Genomic DNA, 25077 nt, shown 5'->3' on the forward strand with positions numbered 1-25077 from the left:
AAATTGTGAATTATGTTCAAATAATTTATCCTAATATCTGAATTTTCTCACACATGTTTTAATGTAACAAAAAAGCCCAAGCTCGTGGATATAAAGGAAATAGAGATGGAAAAACACAAGGGAGACAGCAATTGTGAAGAGAAATATCCATTCTACAGGCATTCATTTATCCAATAATTATTTGTTGAGTACCTACTATGTGCTTGATACTGTAGGTGGTGCTGATGATACTGCAACTAAAACAAAAGACACCACCAACAGAAGGATTTGTTTAAGGCAAAATATACTTATGTCTGTCTTTTTTCTTTTTTTTCTTAACATTTTTATTGGAGTATAATTGCTTTACAATGGTGTGTTAGTTTCTGCTTTATAACAAAGTGAATCAGTTATACATATACATATACCCGCATATCTCTTCCCTCTTCATCTCCCTCCCTCCCACCCTCCCTATCCCACCCTTCTAGCTGGTCACAAAGCACCAAGCTGATTTCCCTGTGCTATGCAACTTCTTCCCATTAGCTATCTATTTTACATTTGGTAGTGTATATATGTCCATGCCACTCTCTCACTTTGTCCTAGCTTACACTTCCCCCTCCCCGGGTGCTCAAGTCCATTCTCTAGTAGGTCTGCATCTTTATTCCCGTCTTCTCCCTAGGTTCTTCATGAACTTTTTTTTTGTTTTTAAGATTCCATATATATGTGTTAGCGTACAGTATTTGTTTTCCTCTTTCTGACTTACTTCACTCTGTATGACAGACTCTAGGTCCATCCACCTCACTACAAATAACTCAATTTCGTTTCTTTTTATGGCTGAGTAATATTGCGTTGTATATATGTGCCACATCTACTTTATCCATTCATCTGTCTATGGACACTAAAGTTGCTTCCATGTCCTGGCTATTGTAAATAGAGCTGCAATGAACATTTTGGTACATGACTCTTTTTGAATTATGGTTTTCTCAGGGTATATGCTCAGTAGTGGGATTGCTGGGTCGTATGGTAGTTCTATTTTTAGTTTTTTAAGGAACCTCCATACTGTTCTCCATAGTGGCTGTATCAATTTACATTCCCACCAACAGGGTATGAGGGTTCCCTTTTCTCCACACCCTCTCCAGCATTTATTGTTTGTAGATTTTTAAATGATGGCCATTCTGACTGGTGTGAGATGATACCGCATTGTAGTTTTGATTTGCATTTTTCTAATGATTAATGATGTTGAGCATTCTTTCATGTGTTTTTTGGCAATCTGTATATCTTCTTTGGAGAAATGTCTATTTAGGTCTTCTGCCCATTTTCGGATTGGGTTGTTTGTGTTTTTGATATTGAGCTGCATGAGCTGCTTGTAAATTTTGGAGATTAATCCTTTGTCAGTTGTTTCATTTGCAAATATTTTTCCTATCCTGAGGGTTGTCTTTTCATCTTGTTTATGGTTTCCTTTGCTGTGCAAAAGCTTTTAAGTTTCGTTAGGTCCCATTTGTTTATTTGTGTTTTTATTTCCATTTCTCTAGGAGCTGGGTCAAAAAGGATTTGCTGTGATTTATGTCATAGAGTGTTCTGCCTATGTTTTCCTCTAAGAGTTTTATAGTGTCTGGTCTTACATTTAGGTCTTTAGTACATTTTGAGTTTATTTTTGTGTATGGTATTAGGGAGTGTTCTATTTCACACTTTTACATGTACTTGTCCAGTTTTCCCAGCACCACTTATAGAAGACATTGTCTTTTCTTTATTGTATATGCTTGCCTCCTTTATCAAAGATAGGTCACCATATGTGTGTGGGTTTATCTCTCGGCTTTCTATCGTGTTCCATTGATCTATAGTTCTGTTATTGTGCCAGTACCATACTGTCTTGATTACTGTAGCTTTGTAGTATAGTTTGAAGTCTGGGAGCCTGATTCCTCCAGCTCCATTTTTCTTTCTCAAGACTGCTTTGGCTATTCGGGGTCTTTTGTGTTTCCATACAAATTGTGAAATTTTCTGTTCTAGTTCTGTGAAAAATGCCAGTGTTGTTTGATAGGGATTGCATTAAATCTGTAGATTGCTTTGGGTAGTAGAGTCATTTTCACAATGTTGATTCTTCCAACCCAAGAACATGGTATATCTTTCCATCTATTTGTATCATCTTTAATTTCTTTCATTAGTGTCTTATAATTTTCTGCATACAGGTCTTTTGTCTCCTTAGGTAGGTTTATCCCTAGGTATTTTATTCTTTTTGTTGCAATGATAAATAGGAGTGTTTTCTTAATTTCACTTTCAGATTTTTCATCATTAGTGAATAGGAATGCAAGAGACTTCTGTGCATTAATTTTGCATCCTGCTACTTTACCAAATTCATTGATTAGCTCTAGTAGTTTTCTGGGAGCATCTTTAGGATTCTCTATGTATAGTATCATGTCATCTGCAAACATTGACAGCTTCACTTCTTCTTTTCCGATTGGATTCATTTTATTTCTTTTTCTTCTCTGATTGCTGTGGCTAAAACTTCCAAAACTATGTTGAATAATAGTGGTGAGAGTGGGCAACTTTGTCTTGTTCCTGATCTTAGTGGAAATGGTTTCAGTTTTTCACCATTGAGGACGATGTTGGCTGTGGGTTTGTCATATATGGCCTTTATTGTGTTGAGGTAAGTTCCCTCTATGCCTACTTTCTGGAGGGTTTTTATCATAAATGGGTGTTGAATTTTGTTGAAAGCTTTCTCTGCATCTATTGAGAGGATCATATGGTTTTTCTCCTTCAATTTGTTAATATGGTGTATCACATTGATTGATTTGCATATATTGAAGAATACTCGCATACCTGGAATAAACCCCACTTGACCATGGTGTATGATCCTTTTAATGTGTTGTTGGATTTTGTTTCCTACTATTTTGTTGAGGATTTTTGTATGTATGTTCATCAGTGTTATTGGTCTGTAGTTTTCTTTTTTTGTGACATCTTTGTCTTGTTTTGGTATCAGGGTGATGGTGGCCTCGCAGAATGAGTTTGGGAGTGTTCCTCCCTCTGCTATATTTTGGAAGAGTTTGAGAAGGATAGGTGTTAACTTTTCTCTAAATGTTTGATAGAATTCGCCTGTGAAGCCATCTGGTCCTGGGCTTTTGTTTGTTGGAAGATTTTTAATCACAGTTTCAATTTCAGTGCTTGTGATTGGTCTGTTCATATTTTCTATTTCTTCCTGGTTCAGTCTCGGCAGGTTGTGCATTTCTAAGAATCTGTCCATTTCTTCCAGGTTGTCCATTATTGGCATATAGTTGCTTGTAGTAATCTCTCATGGTTCTTTGTATTTCTGCAGTGTCAGTTGTTACTTCTCCTTTTTCGTTTCTAATTCTATTGATTTGAGTCTTCTCCCATTTTTTCTTGATGAGTCTGGCTGATGGTTTATCAATTTTGTTTATCTTCTCAAAGAACCATCTTTTGGTTTTATTGATCTTTGCTGTCATTTCCTTCATTTCTTTTTCATTTATTTCTGATCTGATCTTTATGATTTCTTTCCTTCTGGTAACTTTGGGATTTTTTGTTCTTCTTTCTCTAGTTGATTTAGGTGTAAGTTTAGGTTGTTTATTTGAGATGTTTCTTATTTCTTAAGGTAGGATTGTATTGCTTTAAACTTCCCTCTTAGAACTGATTTTGCTGCGTGCCATAGGTTTTGGTTCATCATGTTTTCATTGTCATTTGTTTCTAGGTAGTTTTGGATTTTCCCTTTAATTTCTTCAGTGATCTCTTGGTTATTAAGTAGTGTATTGTTTAGCCTCCACGTGTTTTTATTTTTTACAGATTTTTTCCTGTAATTGATATCTAGTCTCATAGCATTGTGTTCAGAAAAGATACTTGATATGACTTAAATTTTCTTAAATTTACCAAGGCTTTATATGTGACCCAAGATATGTTCTATCCTGGAGAATGTTCCATGAGCACTTGAGAAGAAAGTGTATTCTGTTGTTTTTGGATGGAATGTCCTATAAATATCAATTAAGTCCATCTTGTTTAATGTGTCATTTACATCTTGTGTTTCCTTTTTTCTTCTCATTTTGGATGATCTGTCCATTGATGAAAGTGGGGCTTTAAAGTCCCCTTCTATGATTTTGTTACTGTCGATTTCCCCTTTTATGGCTGTTAGTATTTGCCTTATGTATTTAAGTGTTCCTATGTTGGGTGCATAAATATTTACAATTTTTATATCTTCTTCTTGTCTTGATCCCTTGATCATTATATAGTGTCCTTCTTTGTCTCTTGTAATAGTCTTTGTTTTAAAGTCTATTTTATCTGATAAGAGAATTGCTACTCCAGCTTTCTTTTGATTTCCATTTGCATGGAATATCTTGTTCTATTCCCTCACTTTCAGTCTGTATGTGTCCCTAGGTCTGAAGTAGGTCTCTTGTAGACAGCATATATACAGGTCTTGTTTTTGTATCCATTCAGCCAGTCGATGTCTTTTGGTTGGAGCGTTCAATCCATTTACATTTAAGGTAATTATCAATATGTATGTTCCTATTACCATTTTCTTAATTGTTTTGGGTTTGTTATTGTAGGTCTTTTCCTTCTCTTGTGTTTCCTGCCTAGAGAAGTTGCTTTAGCATTTGTTGTAAAGCTGGTTTGGTTATGCTGAATTCTCTTAGGTTTTCCTTGTCTGTAAAGGTTTTAATTTCTCTGTCAAATCTGAATGAGATCCTTGCTTTGTAGAGTAATCTTGGTTGTAGGTTTTTCCCTTTCATCACTTTAAATATGTCCTACCAGGCCCTTCTGGCTTGCAGAGTTTCTGCTGAAAGATCAGCTGTTAAGCTTATTGGGATTCCATTGTTTGTTATTTTTTGCTTTTTCCTTGCTGCTTTTACTATTTTTTCTTTGTATTTAATTTTTGATAGTTTGATTAATATGTGTCTTGGTGTGTTTCTCCTTGGATTTATCCTGTAAGGGACTCTTTATGCTTCCTGGACCTGATTAACTATTTCCTTTCCCATATTAGGGAAGTTTTCAACTATAATCTCTTCAAATATTTTCTCAGTCCCTTTCTTTTTCTCTTCTTCTTCTGGGACCGCTATAATTCGAATGTTGGTGCATTTAATATTGTCCCAGAGTTCTCTGAGACTGTCCTCAATTCTTTTCATTCTTTTTCTTTATTCTGCTCTGCAGTAGTTATTTCCACTATTTTATCTTCCAGCTCACTTATCTGTTCGTCTGCCTCAGTTATTCTGTTATTGATCCCTTTTAGAGAATTTTTAATTTCATTTATTGTGTTGTTAATGATTGCTTGTTTGCTCTTTAGTTCTTCTAGGTTCTTGTTAAACGTTCCTTGTATTTTCTCCACTCTATTTCCAAGATTTTTGATTATCTTTACTAACATTATTCTGAATCATTTTTCAGGTAGACTGCCTATTTCCTCTTCATTTGTTAGGTCTCATGGGTTTTTACCTGCTCTTTCATCTGCTGTGTGTTTCTCTGTCTTCTCACTTTGCTTAACTTACTGTGTTTGGGGTCTCGTTTTTGCAGGCTGCAGGTTCGTAGTTCCCATTGTTTTTCGTGTCTGCCCCTAGCGGCTAAGGTTAGTTCAGTGGGTTGTGTAGGCTTCCTGGTGGAGGAGAGTAGTGCCTGTGTTTTGGCAGATAAGGCTAGATCTTGTCTTTCTGGTGGGCAGATCCACGTCTGGTGGTGTGTTTTGGGGTGTCTGTGACCTTAAGATGATTTTAGGCAGCCTCTGTGCTCACAGGTTGGGTTGTGTTCCTGTCTTGCTAGTTGTTTGGCATGGGGTGTCCAGCGCTGTAGCTTGCTGGTCATTGAGTGGAGCTGGGTCTTGGCATTGAGATGGAGATCTCTGGGAGATTTTCTCTGTTTGATATTACCTGGAGCTGTGAGGTTTCTGGTGGACCAATGTCCTGAGCTTGGCTCTCTCACCTCAGAGGCACAGCCCTGATGCCTGGCTGGAGCACCAAAAGCCTGTCATCCACATAGCTCAGAATAAAAGGAACAAAAAAGAAAAAGAAAAAGATAAAATAAAATAAAATCGTAAAGTTATTAAAATAAAAAACAAAAAATAATTATTAAAAAATATTGTTTTCAGTAATTTAAAAAAAAAGAAAGAAAGAAAGAAGAGAACAACCAAACCACAAAACAAATCCACCAATGATAACAGGCACTGAAAACTATACTAAAATAAAAAACAAAACGGACAGACAGAACCCTAGGACAAATGGTAAAAGCAAAGCTATAGACAAAATCACACACAGAAGCATACGCATACACACTCACAAAGAGGGAAAACGGGAAAATATATATATATATTGTTGGTCCCAAAGTCTACCTCCTCAATTTGGGATGATTCATTGTCTATTCACATATTCCACAGATGCAGCATACATCAAGTTGACTGTGGAGATTTAATCCACTGTTCCTGAGGCTGCTGGGAGAGATTTCCCTTTCTCTTCTTTGTTCACACTGTTCCTGAGATTCAGCCTTGGATTTGGCGTTGCCTCTGCTTGTAGGTCGCCTGAGGGCATCTGTTCTTTGCTCAGACAGGATGAGGTTAAAGAAGCATCTGGTTTGGGGGCTCTGGCTCACTCAGGCCGGGGAGAAGGAGGGTTACGGAGTGTGGGGTGAGCCTGTGGTGGCAGAGGCTGGCATGATGTTGCACCAGCCTGAGGTGCGCTGTGTGTTCTCCCAAGGAAGTTGTCACTGGATCATGCGACCCTGGCACTGGCGGGTTCCACAGGCTCCCGGGAGAAGACGTGTGGATAGTGACCTGTGCTTGCACACAGGCTTTTTGTTGGCTGCAGCAGCAGCCTTAGCATCTCATGCCCGTCTCTGTGGTCTGCACTGATAGCTGCGGCTTGCTCCCATCTCTGGAGCTCCTTTAAGCAGCACTCTTAATCCCCTCTCCTAGCGCACCAGGAAACAAAGAGGGAAGAAAAAGTCTCTTGCCTCTTCGGCAGTTCCAGACCTTTTCCCAGACTCCCTCCTGGCTAGCCGTGGTGCACTAGCTCCCTTCAGTCTGTGTTCACGCAGCCAACCCCAGTCCTCTCGCTGGGATCTGACCTCCAAAGCCCGAGCCTCAGCTCCCAGCTCCAACTCGTCCCAGGGGGTGAGCAGACTAGCCTCTCGGGCTGGTGAGTGCTGGTCAGCACTGATCCTTTGTGTGGGAATCTCTCGGCTTTGCCCTCTGCACCCCTGTTGCTGCCCTCTGTTCAATGGCTCCGGAGCTTCCCCCCTCCTCCACCCACAGTCTCCACCCACAAAGGGGCTTCCTAGTGTGTGGAAAACTTTCCTCCTTTACAGCTCCCTCCCAATGGTGCAGGTCCAATCCTTATTATTTTGTCTCTGTTTTTTCTTTTTTCTTTTGCCCTACCCAGGTACGTGGGGAGTTTCTTGCCTTTTGGGAGGTCTGACGTCTTCTGCCAGCGTTCAGTAGATGTTCTGTAGGAGTTGTTCCGCATGTAGATGTATTTGTGGGGAGGAAGGTGATCTCCTCTGCCATCTTGAAGCTCCTCCTGTCTCCTTCTTAAATCATTCCTTGTCTTCAATGCCTTGTAAGATAAAATCCAAACTCCTGACCATGACTAATAAAGGTCCTTCAAGATGTGACCCCTGCCTTTTTCTCAAATCTGTTGTTGAGCCCTGTCTCGCTCACACTCACCCCCTCCTGCTCTGAAGGAGTAGCTGCTCAGGCCATGCTTTTTCTTGCCTCTGAGCCTTGATTGGTGCTGATGCCATACCTGTCAGTCTTCTTCATTCCATTTCACTTGAGTAGTTAATTTCTCTTTCTTTTCTAGGTTTGATGAATGAAAAAAAATTAATGAGTCACTCCTTATCTCTTGTTTAATTGATTTTCTGCTTGATTGTAATTTCCATGAGGGCTGCTTCAGTGCCACCTCTTTGATTTTTAGTGTTTTACAAAATAGACTGAATATCTATATGTAGCTGCTGTGTTTTTTAATGGTTATCGTACTGTTACATGTGTAGCCAGGAATAATGAAAATGAAAGAATATACTGAGAAGTGAGAGAGGAAAGACAATGCAGCTAGTTTCTGTGGGAAGGTAAGGTTTGTTCTAGAAAATATGGACAAATGAAAGCATAAAGTTGATCCTATTTTGGCAAGCTTCACCTTCAGTGCTGGAAATAATAGGAGATGTCCCCCGCCCTACCCCACCCCAGGGAAGATCTGGGAGCAGCTATGAGAATTAGTATGTAACATGACATTGAAGAAAACTGTGGAGTCTTGAGCTGTTTGGTGAAGGGTCTCTCATGCTTCCTTCCCACCAATGTTTGGTTAATGTCCTGAATAACACTGAAGGAGGTTGTCATTGGTGGTGAGAACTGATTCATGAACCTGTGTGATGCCCTCATTAATCTACACACTAGATTCCCAGCTTTGTAAATGGAACTTTCATGAAGATTTATGAAATTTAACAGAAGGATTTGATCATCATATAAATGGATTTTAAAAATGAATTATCAATTTGCAATTTGAAGGTGGGGGCTGGGCTGTAAATTTATCTTTACTTAACAAATACCTCTGGAAATACAGTGTAAATGCACAATATAACAAAGTTGCAGAGTAAATGTTTAAGAGAACAAACATTAAGAGAACCCACTTAAGTGCTAAGAATAGTTGGGTAGTTATGTTTCCTTCATATTAATACCTTAATTAAATCCCTTTATCCTTTCATCTGAAATATTATTTTGTAGTTTTTACTTCTCCTCAATTCAGAAAATAATCAATAAAGCTTTAATTGAAACTCACACTCATCTATTTGTCCTACTTTCATACCCCAAAATCTACAGCTTAGTCAAGAATCAGAAAAAGGTTGAAATGAAGGACACAATGCGTAAACAAAATAAACTGGGAACTATGAATGTGAGAGTTTTAATCTTACCAGGCCAAAGTCATCTCTGGTGTATTTGTAAAGTGTTCAATCATCTCTGATAATTTTTATATCCTACCAAAGTGGATAGTTAAAAAAATTAAGCAAAGTGTTGCTTTTTAACAAATTGCCTCCTCTGTTTCCCCCCCACTTTACAGGTCTAACTGGTTTGATTATATGAACACATCCTATGGAACAGAGATCTCATTTATATTACTGCCAATATCTCTTTTTGCAATAAGTGAACATCTAAAAGATTTCATTTACAAACTTGGTTAGTCTGACTGACCTGTGAATAGGTCTGTCCCAGCATCAGTGCTCTGACCACAGGAACATGAGCACCAAGCACTGGATGAGAAGCATGATGGAAATGACAGTGTCAACATGGCACAGGTGGACTCACTTGCTTCAAAAATAGCTTGATTATGGTGAAGGTATTATTTGGTTTCCTAGAAACCAAATTTCATCCTAATTTTTTCTATTGTGTTCATTTCCATTTAATTAGTTGTCTTAGTAAACTGCTAACATAACCTATTTAAGGTAAAATGCTCTTCTTCCAAAAAAGAACTGAAAATTTCCATCTCTGATTTTTTCAAATTTTACAATCAACCATTAATTAATTAATCTGGTATTTTTTTCTGCCAAAACTTTTATTTATTTTTTCCAAATGTTTATTAGTGTCTAAATCTTGATGTCAAAAAGCCAAAATGTTGTGTAGAATTTTTTACGAATAACTAGACATGGATTAATGAGTTAATGCAGCTAACATGTTCTATCCTGATTTTATATATATACACCAGTTCCTAGGAAAATTATATCCATTCTAACTACCAAAGTAATTATATTCCAAACCACCAATAATTGTCATAATCTTAATTAACACCTCCCTAATTGTAACAGTGTGTTTACAAACCTTGATTGCTATAGTTTCTAAAATATAAGATGGAATAATAATGTCCATTCAGATTAAATAAACTTGTTGTGTTTGAATTCATTTGTCCACTTTTAACTTGTATGTAACATAATTAAATAACATGATAAATTAAAACAAAAGTAATGCAATATGGCTTTCTGAAATAATGAAATGAAAGTCATAGAGCTAATACCATAGTTTACTTTTTCTAGCCAAGTCATATGTGCTTTTAAAATTGAAAAATAATATAATATAAAAATTACACATGCATAGGTCAGTTACAATATTTTTAAACTTTTAACCTGAATTTCATTCATATCAGAAAATAAGAGTGATTATTTTTGTTTTTTTATTGAATTATATTTGACTTACAATATTATATTAATTTCAATTTATATATAGCATAGTAATTCAATATTTTAATAGATTATACTCCATTTAAGTTGTTATAAAATATTGACTGTATTCCATCTTCTGAACACTACATTCTTGTAACTTATTTTACACTTATTTTACATCTGTTTGTACCTCTTAATCATCTTCACTGATGTTGCCTATACCCCTATGCTTCTCCTCTCTGGTAACCACTAGATTGTTCTCTGTATCTGTGAGTATGTTCATGTTTTGTTGTATTTGTTTGTTTTTTTAAAAAAAATTTTAAGAGTCCACATATAAGTGAAAACATAGCATTTGTCTTTGTCTGACTTATTTCACTAAGCATAATACCCTCCAGGTCCATTCATGTTGTTGCAAATGGCAAAATTTCATTCTTTTCTATGGCTGAGTAGTATTTCATTGCATAGGTATACCACATCTTCTTTATCTATTCATCTGTTAATGGACATTTAGGTTGCTTCCATATCTTGGCTATTGTACCTGTGGCTTGCTTTTCTTCTTTACTGTTCCCATTGTTGTTGATGTAAGTAGACATCACTTCTGAAGCAAACACAAAATTTTATAATGATATTTTAGCAAAATGTTCTATTATTTTGAATTCTTTTATTTAATCATTTATTCATTGGACAAATATTTACTGAATAACTGTTCATCTTCAAGGGATTGCTTTAATTGCCAACTCTATTATTTGGGATATGGGCTAAGCTTCCATTATAAAGAGATCCACAATTCAGTGGCCCAAGCAAGAGAAACATTTATCTCCTTCACACATAATAAAACAAGGCAGGTAGGTGGGCTTTGCTCCATGACACTGTTCAGGCTTCCAGGCTAGTGGAATGCCACCTGTCTTAGTTCAGGCTGCTATAACATGATACCATAGACTGGGTGGCTTATAAAGAAGAGAAATTTATTTCCTATAGTTCTGGAGGCTGGGAGTCCCAGGTCAGGTGCCAGCATGGTTGGGTTCTGGTGAAGCCTTTTTCTGGGTTGCAGACTGCTGTCTTCTTGTATCTTCACATGGTAGAAAGAGAGCAAGAGAACTCTCTGGGGGGTCCCCCTTTTTAAGAACACTAATCCATTCATTAGGGCTCCACCCTCAAGATCTAATTTAATTCCCAAATGTCTCATCTCTTAATGCCATCACAATGGGGATTGAGATTTCAACAAATAAATTTTGGAAAATACTAAGATACCATCCATTACACCATCGTTAACGTCTTCCAAAGTGGCTCCAATCATTGATGTTTGCAGCCAGTTACATGAAAGCTGAAAAGAAGTAGAGGACAGTGAATTTAATTTTATGCAAATCATGAAGAACTCTGCACATGACCACACTCAAATGTAAGGAAGACTAGGAAATGTAGTCTTGAGATTGTCAGTCTCTCTTTTTGAAAGAAGAGCCAAATGGATTTTGGAACAGCTTGAAGTCTTCTGTGGCCCAGCCGTCTCATCATCCAAATATGAGTGAATACCCGTCTTCTCATTCAAACAAACATAAAAAAATACCTACCTTCTGCCTAAGAGAGAAAATCCAAGTTCAATTCCAATTACTGCAACCAGATCAAAATCTGGAGTCTGAGAAGATTAGGTCTTCATATGGTTCTTTGAAGTCTCACAACCTATAAAATGATAGACAGAATATCTTTCTTGTTCTTGACCTTCTTTCCCATACAAAATATGCAATATAAATTAGTGTAAAAGGAACAGAATAACTACAATAGAAAGGTCCTTTGGGAAACACTCCACAGGCAATAACAATTACAAAATCCTGCTAAGCAGAGGTTAAGAGGCATCTAAGCAACAGCATTGAAATAAATTTTTTGGTGAGTGCATCTGGCAACCTTGGTTCTCTTTTCTGGGAGTTAAGCCAGATTTAGCAGAAGGTCCTTCCTTATCCCTATGGATAAATGGTCTTATCTCTGGGCATAACTGAAATGATTAAAGTAGAGCATGCCCTCATTGGGACTTCACAATTTTTGCAACATGCTTCCATACATGTCTGAGGACCCGAGGGTTGCCCCTGGATTGTATATGGTAGCAAAGTCTAATGGGAAGATGTAAGGGCATCTTTGAACAACACTCATTGTCTCTTGCTATTGGAATACAGAAACAGTTGACTTCTCTAATCCTGTTAAGCCCTAAATTTCTTAACCTTCTCTCATTTTTAAATTATAGAACTAACACATAAATTAGGCAGAGATAACTTCCCTTAGCAAAGCTCTACTCAATTTTGTTTCTTCTGGAAAAATGGCCCATTCTTATTTGATCTCATAACTTCTTTAAACCTTTTTAAAAAGCAGCAAGGATTATCAACAGTTGGGCTTTGTCCAGCTTTTTCCCATAGTGCCAAAATATATCTAGGTTTATAGCCTGCCATTCAGGTTTTCACTGGTGATGGCATAACAAGGGTCATCAGCTTTCCATCCTACAGTACTTTTTTTCCTTACACTTTCCACCCTCTCAGTGAACTAATAGCCCATATTTTGAGATTTTTAATGGCAGTTCTACACTTCTACATACTTATTTTTATTTTTGACTATATTGTTGTAACAGAGATTCAAAAATCAGTGGCTCAAAAAAGAGAAAAAGTTATTTTTTCCCTCATAACAATCCCTGAGGTAGGCAGTGATTTAGAGTAAGTCTGTTCCAATGTGATCATTTAGACACAAGTTCCTCCCGTGCTGCAGTGCAGGACTTCCTAGCATTATCTGTATTTGCATGGTAGATACTAAATCATCACTTTGAGTGCATTTTACCATCTGAGGAGGTGACTGTGAACAAGTCCAAGATGAGGAGCTTGTTCTTCATTTGGAAATGAACTCAAGGTTGATACCTTCACTTCTGTGCACATCCCGTGTTTCCTGACACAGCCACAAGGGCACAGCTAGCTGCAAGAGTGGCTGAGGAGTATATTTCACTCACTGTGTGGCCATTTGTCCACGTAAATATTTTCTTCTGGGAGAAATGAGAAGTAATATTTGGATAAGCAAAGGTATGGACTCTGGAAGAGTCCATTAAGATTGTTATCCATTATTCTTCCATTATTTTGCATTATCCATTATTTTACAAATGTCTTGTATGTTTCATTTTCCCCTTTTAGAGTTTTGAAAGTTAAAATTCCCTCTTGGTGTGTATGTATCATTTATGGTAGACAATAACTCAGCTTCTTTGTCATGGTCTCTGTCACTACTGTTCTTTTTCCCTCTCAGCTTCATCAATTGAAATCAAAATTGAAATCCATTTAGAAACATAGTAATGCTACTAGATAGTGCTTGTTGCTACTGATCTTCATACAACACACTTTGGGAAACATAATCAGGCTTACTCATGAGAAATTTACTGATTGTGAGGAAGACAGGGAACAGCTGCTCTCAGTGCCCTCATTTTCTCTTCATCCTGATACATGGGAATGCTGCTTGTTAATCACATTCTCATGATGGCCAATTCTTGATCATCCCGGAAATCAGTGAAAAAACTTTCAGGACTTTGCTATACATATGTGAGGGTTCTCAACTGAGTTGCATCATTTCTATTAAGATAAACATCCAGCCACCAGCCAATGACTTTAGACTTCTACAATCTCAAGTCTTAGAAAGATGGGGAGAAAAACTTACTACCACATTTTTCTTAGAGAATTTGTATATAATTATCCTAGGCAATGAAATCTAGGTTATCTTTTTTTATCGCAGCTACATTACACTGAAATTGAATTAGTGCATTATCAATTGCCTCCCAGAAAGATAAAAATAACCAAACTTCTGTCCATCTCTCTTTTCATCTCTAATATACAGACTTTTATTTTATTTTTTGCTTCTCCTTCCTTACTATCAATGAAATCTCAAGTATTTAATATAATGAGACCTATGGGATTGTCTTGAAGGATAATAACAACCAAATAATTTTAGGCCTTTCTTTCTTCCTTCCAGCCTAACGCTTTGTTATCTATCACCCACCCTCAGCCCTTATGAAATTTGGTATTTGATATTAAGCCATTTTCTTGCCACACTTTTATATACTTAGACGAATTAGTATATCTTGATATAATTTATAAATTTATATATACAAATTATATATGTAAATATATATGTATAAATACATAGCTTATAAATTAAGGTTCAGGCAGAGAACTTTATTTTTCTATGTTAATTAGCTTAATTTTTGTAATCATCTCACAACATATATATGTATATATAATCAAAACATAATGATGTAAAACTTACATTTAGAAAACTATTTAGTTGTCAATTATACCTCAATAAACCTAGAAAAAAATAAAAGTAAAGTAAAAGAAGAATGTATGTGAAATTTAACTAAACATCTTTTCATCTTATTTTCAGATAGTCCAGTGAACTCAATATGATCAGTTTCTGATTTGAACCATCCTTTTCTGTTTTTGCAGTTTTGTCAGGTTTTGATTCATTGTTTTAATTACTTTGTAAAAGAATTTGAACATTTTCTTTTTATTCCATTGGAGGCATCTCCTTTTTTTTTTAACATCTTTATTGGAGTATAATTGCTTTACAATGTTGTGTTAGTTTCTGCTGTACAACAAAGTGAATCAGCTAAATGTATACATATATCCCCATATCCCCTCCCTCTTGCATCTCCCTCTCACCCTCCTTATCCCACCCCTCTAGGTGGTCACAAAGCACCAAGTTGATCTCTTCATGTGATGCAGCTGCTTCCCACTAGCTATCTATTTTACATTTGGTAGTGTATATATATCAGTGCTACTCTCTCACTTCGTCCCAGCTTACCCTTTCCCTTCCGCATGTCCTCAAGTCCATTCTCTGCGTCTGAGTCTTTATTCCTGTCCTGCCCCTAGGTTCATCAAAACATTTTTTGTTTGTTTGTTTTAGATTCCATATATATGTATTAGCATATGGTATATATATGTTTTTCTCTTTTTGACTTACTTCACTCTGTATGACAGATTCTAGGTCCATCCACCTCACTACAAATAACTCAATTTCATTTCTTTTTATGGCTGAGTAATATTCCATTGTATAGATGAGTCAGAGAACTTTAAATGAATGAGCTTATTTGAGTGAAAAATACAGTGTATCACAAATATTTGTAGATCCCTAAATAAAGTTAAAATATGCATTAATTATCCAAATTCTAAGCTAAATTAATTTCCACTTTTTGTATAGTGTTAAAAATTATGACTTGGTAACATTAGGCTAAGCATCTAGCAAGATATTAAGTGAGAAGAAATAGCTTATGTATTTGAGAAGCCTAGGGACATACTGTGGAAGAGTTGGAAGGCAGTATAAATATAATTTCAGTGTTTGGAAGTGAAGATGAAATTGTATATTTCTTAAGGTAATTGCATTAAAACCCACACCAAATTGACCAGATTGTCATCTTGTGTAGCACTTTTCTTGGAAATAGGCCTTTTATAACTCTTCTCTTGAAGTATCATACTTGTGCTTTAGAGGAAATTTGATTTATGTAATGGAGGATAAAGATAAGGTACTGAGGTGGGGTGAGAAAATCATAGCACTCTTTGTCAATAACCTGTATTTTTCTTACTGAATATTCTTCTTTGAATTCTATTATTTGATGAATATTATTCTACTATTATTTATGTTCAAATATGTGATTTATGCCTAGAGATTCTTGGGATATTACCTTAGCACACATTTTGCATTCAAATTCCATATGAGTTTTTGGGTTGATTCCTCCTGAATAGAGTAACATTGATCTCTGTCTAAATCTATTGCAGTGTGCCTGAGTACTATGACTATGGTCATGGAGTAAGTGAGGATGCCTATGACAGCTACGGTAAGACCTTTACTTTACTAAAACTTTGAAATCAAAACATCCATCAGTCACTGACAACTCAGAAATTACTTCTATCTTTCTCCCCCCCAGTTTTTACAGAAGTCCAGACTACATTGATTTATGTAATTCCAGGGTGAGATTTGATGTAGAGAGCCAGTGCCAGAAAATTGGACAGATCCATTTTGATCAAAATTTCAAAAGTAATTATCACAATCATAGAAAACTTTCAACAGCAACAGTGAACATTAAGAATAGTGTCTTTCTTACATGTTTCACTGTGTCCATTGTCTGACTCATTGATATGACAGCAATGCTGTCTTTCTGCTATCACGATGATCATTAGAATAATATACAGTTAAAAGATTTTAAAACTTTGAAGGGCAGAAACTGTAACTTTTAAGTTATTTTTATAGCATGTGTAGTTCCTGAAAGTGCCAAATAATGATGGACTCATAAGAATTAATAGTCAATAAAAATGTCAGTCTATAAAATTAATTTCAAAATTACATTGTTTAATTTAAAAACCACTTAAAGTTAACAATTCAGTAAGATTTGTTGAGTGCCTATGATATATCAATATAGTACATCACTTAGAAGTGTAGTTTCTGGTTCCTGAAAATATATGTTCAGCATCATCAGTTGACTGCCTTGAAAAATAACACTCATTTAAATGTTCCCAGTCCTGGATTTTTATTAAAATAATACCAAGGCCACTCTGTTCCTCTTTATGAGGAGCAGTAAAGGAGATGATGAACATTGCCTGTGTTCAGGGCTCCACATGATGAAGGTGCAGTGCTCCATCAGGACAGGGAAGGGAAGGTCCAGACATCAGAGAAAAAGAAGTGCACCCTCCTTAGAACCAGAGGTACCAAATCAAGTCACTTCTCTGGTGACTCTCATGAGGCCAACTCAGAAGTAGGAGCATAAAAATAAGCCACCATCACAATCGCTGCTATCCATAAGCTGAGTACTTACATATATTTTCTTATTTTTTTCTTTATAATATATTGAAATTTGAAGTATTTTATCTCCATTTAATAGTAAAAATGCACATTTGTCTTTTGTGCACAAAGGTATTGTCAGTCTCCAGGAATATGATGGTGTACACGATAGATATTGTCCCTCCCTGCTTCCTGCTGTCTACTGTTGAGAAACGTATTCCTACATATAAAAATTGTGCCAGACTATAAACCATGTGATTCAGTAGAAGGTCAGAGAACATTACTCACATAACAGATATTTATTTAATGGCTAACACATGTAAGTCATTGTTCTCAATCCTGGAGATACTGCAGTGAACAATCACTTAAAGCTTACATTCTAATGAGAAGATATATTATTATTTATAAATCACTTTTTTAAATGGAATTTTTATTTGCAAAATACAGTCATTGTTTTTTACACATGGCACATAAATTTGAGGAAAAATCCCCTATGAGCTTTACTTTACAGAATTACATGCACTGAAATCAATGGCAGGGATGAGTTTGATGATATCTGACTGCATAGTTGGTAATAGGGTATGAGATTTCTTTTTTTATTTTTTTAACTAAACTCCAGAGTTTATTTAGATTTTACTACTTTTCCCATCAATATTTTCTTTCTGTCCCACGGTTCAAACCAGAGTACCACATTGCATTTAGTTGTCATATTTCTTTATTCTTTCTTGTTTTTTTAAAAAATTTTTATTGGAGTATAGTTGATTTACAATGTTTTATTAGTTTCAGGTGTACAGCAAAGTGAATCAGTTATACATATACATATATCCACTTTTTTTTTTTTAGATTCTTTTCCCATGTAAGCCATCTATTTCTCAATTATTTACATTTAAAATGTTAATGCCATGTAATTAAGGCAATAGGGAAAAATGTGTGAATACAAACTATTACTTCTCAGACCTTCTAATGGAGATGCAGGAGTCATCGTAAGGAGAGCTGGGCTCACTTCTGTCACCTATTGTGTGCTTTCCTGGGTGCTTAGCTCTTCTGCTGCTGCCAAGTCTAGAGACAAACAAGCTCTATCACTTTATAAGCTACACTTGCTCATAAGCACTAGCTTTCATTCTGGGTTAAATTAAAATGTACCAACAAGCAATTCTCTGCACACAGAAAGCAGTTGATAAATCTTTTCAATAAAGTAATGAATAAAATGTGGATAGTGGTTTGACTGTCTGGACAGAGTAAGAATTATATTAGGCAGGAATTTTTAAGTAATAACTTTTATTACCTAAAATTTCAGCCAAATTGGCCATATTCTTAATGTTGAAAGATTAGACACATTTATGCCTACAAGTAGACTTCACTTTAGGGTCTTGACTTTTTCTTTGGCCACCAGGACCTGTGGCCATTTTCTGGCATTATTGAGCAAGCATTAATTCAAGAATACACTTCACATTCAAGATGGTTTCATTTTGTAAGTGTTGATATATCAGCCCTCTATGCATTCTGATTTGGAAAGCGCTTCTTGATTTTCATGTCAGAGGGTAATTATTCAGGAAAGAATTTATTTATTTATTTTGTTGGGGTCAGGAGGTGACATTCCAGGGACAGAGGCAAATAAATCTAAACAACACGTTGCAACATTTTTTCGTGGTGCAGCTCATAGAAAACAGTGGAGTTCAGCAAGGAGGCTGCTCACAAGTCAGGGCCCCTTCCACCAGCAGCCCAAGGCCCCTTCCATTGCCCCATAATCCTCTCTGCTCACTGTGACTCATCTCTGCTACACTGGGCCACAGAATGCAGTCAGGAACTCTGAACAAAAGCGACTGTTTTAAATGATGCACATGTGAATGTAATTATATATTTTTAGAATTTTTTTTTATTTTTTTTTGCCACAGGTGTTAAGAAATATAAGTGGATACATAGGTATGATTAATCTAAAAATAAGTTATTTTTTTCTTACTCTAAAAATAATACACATACACTATAGAAAATTTAGGTTAAAAAAGGAAATTTAAATTACACTCCTATATTTACTCATTCTTTACTGTTATATATTTTACCAATTTTTAAATCTATCATGATACACATCTTATTTAAAAAGAAAACACAATATAGACTGCTTTATAAAAATTCCTATAAGATTTTTCCACCATAAAATAAAAGTTTCTTTTTTCAGTTCTTAATCCTTAGGATAATACCTTGACAAAATGCAGAATTTAATATATTTTCATATGTGCCATTATAATTAACCATAAATATGTATATTTGAAAAGGGACACTCCTTTTATATGACCAGAAAATAAAGAAACTGCTTGCATGTCAATCCATATAGTCATGAGGTTTAAATTTGGGGAGTGTCCATGTTCCCATATTCTATACAGAAAATAGAAAAAGGACTAAGTCAAATGATGAGAAATAGTAAGAGCTCAGCATCATAAAGCCTAATTAAATTAATATGCATTATATGCCCTCAGATTTTGGTATTAGGTGATTATGTAAAGGGAACTTTAAGTTCAGGATTCTTGCTCCATAGGTTGCTCAGCCTGTCACGTCCAAATGGGCAGATGATAACATTTAAATATGCATGTGGAGCAGTGATTTGAGGACCCACTCATGTCAATTATAGATTGATGTTTTTCACTAATTTTCCATACCTCACATGTTAACAAGTATCCATTTGTAGCTTATCTTTAATGAACTGTGCACAATCTTTTAAATTAATAACATTTACTCCAAAATGTAAATCTTGCATCTCTGCTTATTCACTTATATTTTGAATTACTAATTCCTCTCTGTTACATTTTGGTTGTGTCATGGATACAGATCTGTATTTTTATAAAACAAACAGCCCCAATTCTCAGTTTCCTGGCAACACCCAGACTTAGACAGTATGTGAGGAGGCTCACAATCAGCTGCCCCAGAACCTCCTCTGCTGCTCAGGCTTGAGGAAAGAGCTGTGGGAGAGGAACAGGGAATGTTCTCCAGAAGAACGGTATCCTGCATTCAAAAGACTCATGGATGGAATCTCTCATTCATGATTCCTTCAAAAATAGTTTGAAATAAACCAGTAGAAGTAAAAATCCAGTCATTCAGTGTGACACTTCAATCTGAATCTTTATACATCATGTTTCACGTGTCACCAGATTGAAATTGTATTTGTCTCTTTTGGGCCCATAATTCACGGTAAAGTAACAAATACGCTGACTTCTGTGAATATCATGTATCCCTTTGGGCTTCATTGCAATTAAATTATTCAAATTATTTTTGTACAATTTAATATTGAATATTAAACCATTTTCTTACAATGATGTAAATATAAAATTTTAAATATTAAGTATTTTAAATAAATATTAGTATGAAAATATGATACAATTATATTTACTTCATATATACAATATAATATAAAATAATTTACTTATATTATTTAATGTATTATGAATATTAAACATTTCATTGATGTTAAATTATTATTAAATTAATATTTAAGTATTAAATTTCTGATAACTTAAACTTCATTTTGGAACATGAATATTTGACTTACAGAAATCCCAAATCAGTTTTTGCAGTTTTAAAATATTTCCTACCTTATCAGAGTCATTATAATTGTTTTGGATAAGTCTGAATAGCTCATAATTCAATAAGGGTGCACAGATCAGCATGTCTTATCAATACTTCAAATAAGAAACACCCTCTAATCTGAGATTGATAGCTAAGAATGGACAGTAATATTCTCTTCTCAGAGAAGAGAGCTGTTTATTAAAATGTATTTAATGTATGAACTGAAGAGCTAATTATAGGTCTATTCTGTAGTGACATTTTAGATGACAGGTGTGTGGAATCAAGGAGGGTAATATTAATACACTGTCTTGAAATGAATGAAAGCAAAAAGAATTTTTGTACCCTATTCTAGGGCATTTGAGTGCCTCACTTCAAGTTGATTGCAGAACACAAATGCATTCATTTTGTGATGAGGAACTGGAATGATTATTATCCCCATGTGAAAATAAGCCCTGCTTTGATTAAGCTGTGAAAGCAGCAAAGGAAAATGAAGCTACCTGGCAATCATGCCACCATGTTATTCAAGAGCAAACACAGTTCATTTGCAATAATACATAGAAATAGAAATTTGAGGAAATTGATTTTACAAATGGAGATGAGTTTTCTTAATATGGGCAAGAATTTATCAGTCATTTTTAATAGTAGTGTATACAAAGTATTTATCATAGGATTAATATCAAAGTTGTTATTGAGAAATATTGAGAAAAATATCACTGTGATTTATTCAATTTAACTTTTAATATAGATTTTTAAACTTTATTTTTTAATTTTTTTTAATGTAATCTTATTTATTTATTTATCTATTTTTGGCTGTGTTGGGTCTTCATTTCTGTGAGACGGCTTTCTCTAGCTGCAGCGAGCGGGGGCCACTCTTCATCGCGGTGCGCGGGCCTCTCACTATCGCGGCCTCTCTTGTTGCGGAGCACAAGCTCCAGACGCACAGGCTCAGTAGTTGTGGCTCACGGGCCTAGTTGCTCCGCGGCATGTGAGATCTTCCCAGACCAGGGTGAGAACCCGTGTCCCTGCATTAGCAGGCAGATTCTCAACCACTGCGCCACCAGGGAAGCCCTAAACTTTATTTTTAATGAAAGAAGAACTAAAGAAATTGTGCTTCTGAAGTATTTTAATATCCAGTTGTAAACTTACCTTAAGGAGAAGCTAATTTTCTGCTCTTTACTATTTCAGAGGTTGCAATGAAATGGATATCTAATCCTGCTAGTTTTGATAATAAATTCAGATTATCTTGCTTCAGCAAGAAACAGCCAAAATGAGCAAGGCACCATCACTTCACTGCTTGCATTGCTCATTTGAAGTTAGATGTACTTAACAGTGGTTTCAATTTTATTTTGAATCATGCACTCCTGAGTTCAACAATTTTAGGTAATACTGGAATCGGCGTTTCAGTATTTTAGATCAGAGATTCTTAACCTTAATTATACATTTTCAAATCACCTGGTGAATTTCGAAGAAATACCAGTGTCCAGTTACCATCCCAATTCAGCTCTATCATAATCTTTGAAGATGAGAGCTAGGCACCAGTTAAAAGTTCCTGGGTGGTCTTCCTGGATGCTCTGGTTGAGAATAAGTTTTAGATGGATACATGGGAGCATGCTGATAAGCGGCCTACAGTCTTAATATGAAAGGTCAAAACTGTGCCAGCCATCTGCATTCTTGAAGGCAACACACAAGTTATGTACAGTGTACTTTTAGAACAGTGGAGATTTTATAAATAAACATTGTGTTATAGAACCAGGCATTTTAAATTCATTAAAAAAAAAACAACTATAAGTTTAAATAATGGAAAATAAAATATAGCCCTTTTTTGAACAAACTTAGTGCCTTTTTGAACAAGTGTGTTTAAACAGTTAAATCTCAAATTTGATTTTGTCTAAAATTCACCCAATCGAAAGTCCACAAAAAATTATAATCCACATGCATTTAACAACTCTCTTGAGCCAATAAATCAAGTCATAGGAAAGTTCTTTCATTACTTAACTTTCTGCTGAGTTAATAATACAATCATTTTAACTGAATGGGAGGCAAAAGTTGAGTGATTTATTGTCAGAATCTTGGAATGAACTGATCATGTACAAAAAATATATTCAATATGATATAGATTTGTATTTTGAATGTACAAAAATAATTTTTTTTAAGAAACACAAAGTATAGAGTACAAAATTAAAAGCTGGGAGAACATTTTCTTGCCAACGTGGAAATACACCAACTAGGAAGATATATATACAGGAACTATGCCACCTTAGTGTACCTTCATAGAATTTCCAGAGTTTAGGGAGATTTTATGTTTATTAAAAGAGGGCATGGATTAAAAAAAAATAAAGACTAAGATACATTGTTCTGAAATAAATGTGCTACACTTCATTTATCAAATATGTTATAATTTATTGAATGACTCAATGGGAACTGATATATATGAATTGCTGAAAAACTATGCCAGTTGAAAATGTAATTATAATTATTGATGACTAATAACTGATGTCTTTTTGTATTGAACAAATTACTTATACTGGTACCTTATCAAACATTTAGCTCAGTTGTAAGACGTGCCAAGAAGAAGAAAAAAAAATTAGGTCAATCTCTCTGGTGTCTGGTCATTGTCAAGGAAGATTTCAGGGGCAGCCCCCTCAGTCTCAGGGGACTGACAGACACCCAGGAGGCTTTCAGCGTTTGGAAGTTCCAGCAGGGATAGGTCCAGTCATGGGCAGAGAGCTAAGATTCAGGTTGTTGAGAAGACCAGGAAGAGCAAACAAAGAGACTAGAGTGGGTGCCCAGAGTCAGGCCAAACTTCGCCAGTTAAGGGCACAGTTCTCCACAAAAGTGTCCTTACTTTACACACAGACACAAGTTTGGGTTACCCCAGGTCACTCTTACTTCTGACGAGCTGGCTACAAATTTGGAGGTTCCCACTACCCACTTAGGTTTGATAATTTGCCAGAATAACTCATAGAACTAAGGAAAGTGATATACTTACAGTTAACTTTATTATAACAATAAGATAGAGAGCAAAACCAGCAAAGGGAGAGACACATAGGGCAAGGTCTGGAAGGATCCCAAATGTGAAGCTTTCAAAACCTTCAGGGCAGTGTTATCCTCCAGGCAACATTGATGTGTAGCAATCAAAAGTATTGCCAACCAGGGAAGTTTATGTAAATCTCAGTGCCCAGAGTTTTTTTATCATTGTTTTATTATGTAGGCATGAATGATTAGATCATCTTATCTCCAGCCTTCTATCCTCCCCAGGTGGGCTGGTATCACATGGTAAAAGCCCAAACCCTCTAATCTCATAGTTGGTCTTTCTAGCATGACCACCCCCCATCCTGAGTCATCTTGTTAGCATAAACTATCAGGTCAGGTGTGGTCAGAGGGGTCCACCATTCATAACCAAGACACTCCAATTACTCTAGGAAATTCCAGAGTTTAAAGGTTACCTTGTGGTAACCAGGGACAAAGGTGGCCAAAATTGTTTTCACACAGGTGTTGAGATGAGGGCACCAATCTGAGAAAGCAGGCAGAGGCTTGTGGGGCAAAATCAGAGGGAGCCAGAGCTGGTCAAGCAGCCAAGGTAGCATTCTGCTGAGTTTAAAGTCTGATTTGTATTTTTAACTCCCAAAACTTGTAGTTGCTCTGAGAATACAATCTGGGCTCATTTCCATTATCAAGTATAGAAATGACAGATGTTGTGAGTGGGGGTGGGGGGTGGCGTGTGTAAGGAAATCCAGAAACTACAGGTTCAGTCTCTGTCTACAAAGGTATGCCACCAAGCCCACTGTCTTCACTGAATTAAAGACGTTATTGGACTTCTTTGAGAAGAGGATCATAAAATATTATTTTATATCATCATTCTTACTCTTCCTTGCATTATTTCTCATAAAGCCCTTACATGCATTTCAAAAGAAAAGGTCTATGACCGAATTCTGCAGGTTTTGATCGATTCAGAATTTTATTCAACAATAATTGAAGTATTGTTTTTGGCGCACATCAGAGAAGCTTCTACATTGTGTCCAATTATCATTTGCCATTGTTTTTTTGGAAATCTTTCTAACTGGGTTATTTATTTCCTTTTTATTTAGATGGGATCTTTACTCCAAAGAGAGAAGAAAGTTACATACTTAATTTAAAATATTAAGAGCTTACCTTTATTTGTCTACAGCAGCAAGATATTGTACAGCAGAGTCAAGAATAAAATATAAGTTAAAATTTCAAACTACATATGCAATTTGTAAGGGATGATAAAGGGTGATAATTAGAAATGCAATAGTACACATAGAATCAAGCTATTATTAAATATGATAACATGTAAAATGTGCAGGGTAGGGCTTAAACAGACTAGACAGTTTAAAAACAAATAGCACCAGCTGATTAGCTCAAGATGGTGGGGTAGAAGGATGTGAGCTTACCCTCTTCTGACAAAAACACCAAAATCACAACTAACTGATGGACAACCATTGACAAAAAAAAATGCTGGAACCTACCAAAAAAAGACACCTTACATCCAAAGATAAATAAGAAGCCACAACAAGATGATAGGAGGGGCACAATCACGATAAGATCAAATCCCATACCCACTGCTTGGGCAACCCACAAACTAGAAAACAAATATACCACAGAAGTTATTCC

The 25077-nt window shown here is 35.8% G+C and overlaps 1 protein-coding gene across 1 annotated transcript in view; it reads left to right on the forward strand.

The window, feature by feature from the left end:
- The window catches only part of KHDRBS2 (KH RNA binding domain containing, signal transduction associated 2), a 721197-nt gene that overhangs the window by 680622 nt on the left and 15498 nt on the right, over positions 1 to 25077 (forward strand). Inside the window, exon 8 of the mRNA XM_036870525.1 lies at positions 15885 to 15943. Coding sequence (XP_036726420.1) covers positions 15885 to 15943 — 59 coding nt within the window. The remainder of the gene's footprint in view (positions 1 to 15884; positions 15944 to 25077) is intronic.

This window comes from Balaenoptera musculus, chromosome 11 (genome assembly GCF_009873245.2).
Source record: "Balaenoptera musculus isolate JJ_BM4_2016_0621 chromosome 11, mBalMus1.pri.v3, whole genome shotgun sequence".
Taxonomy (NCBI): domain Eukaryota; kingdom Metazoa; phylum Chordata; class Mammalia; order Artiodactyla; family Balaenopteridae; genus Balaenoptera; species Balaenoptera musculus.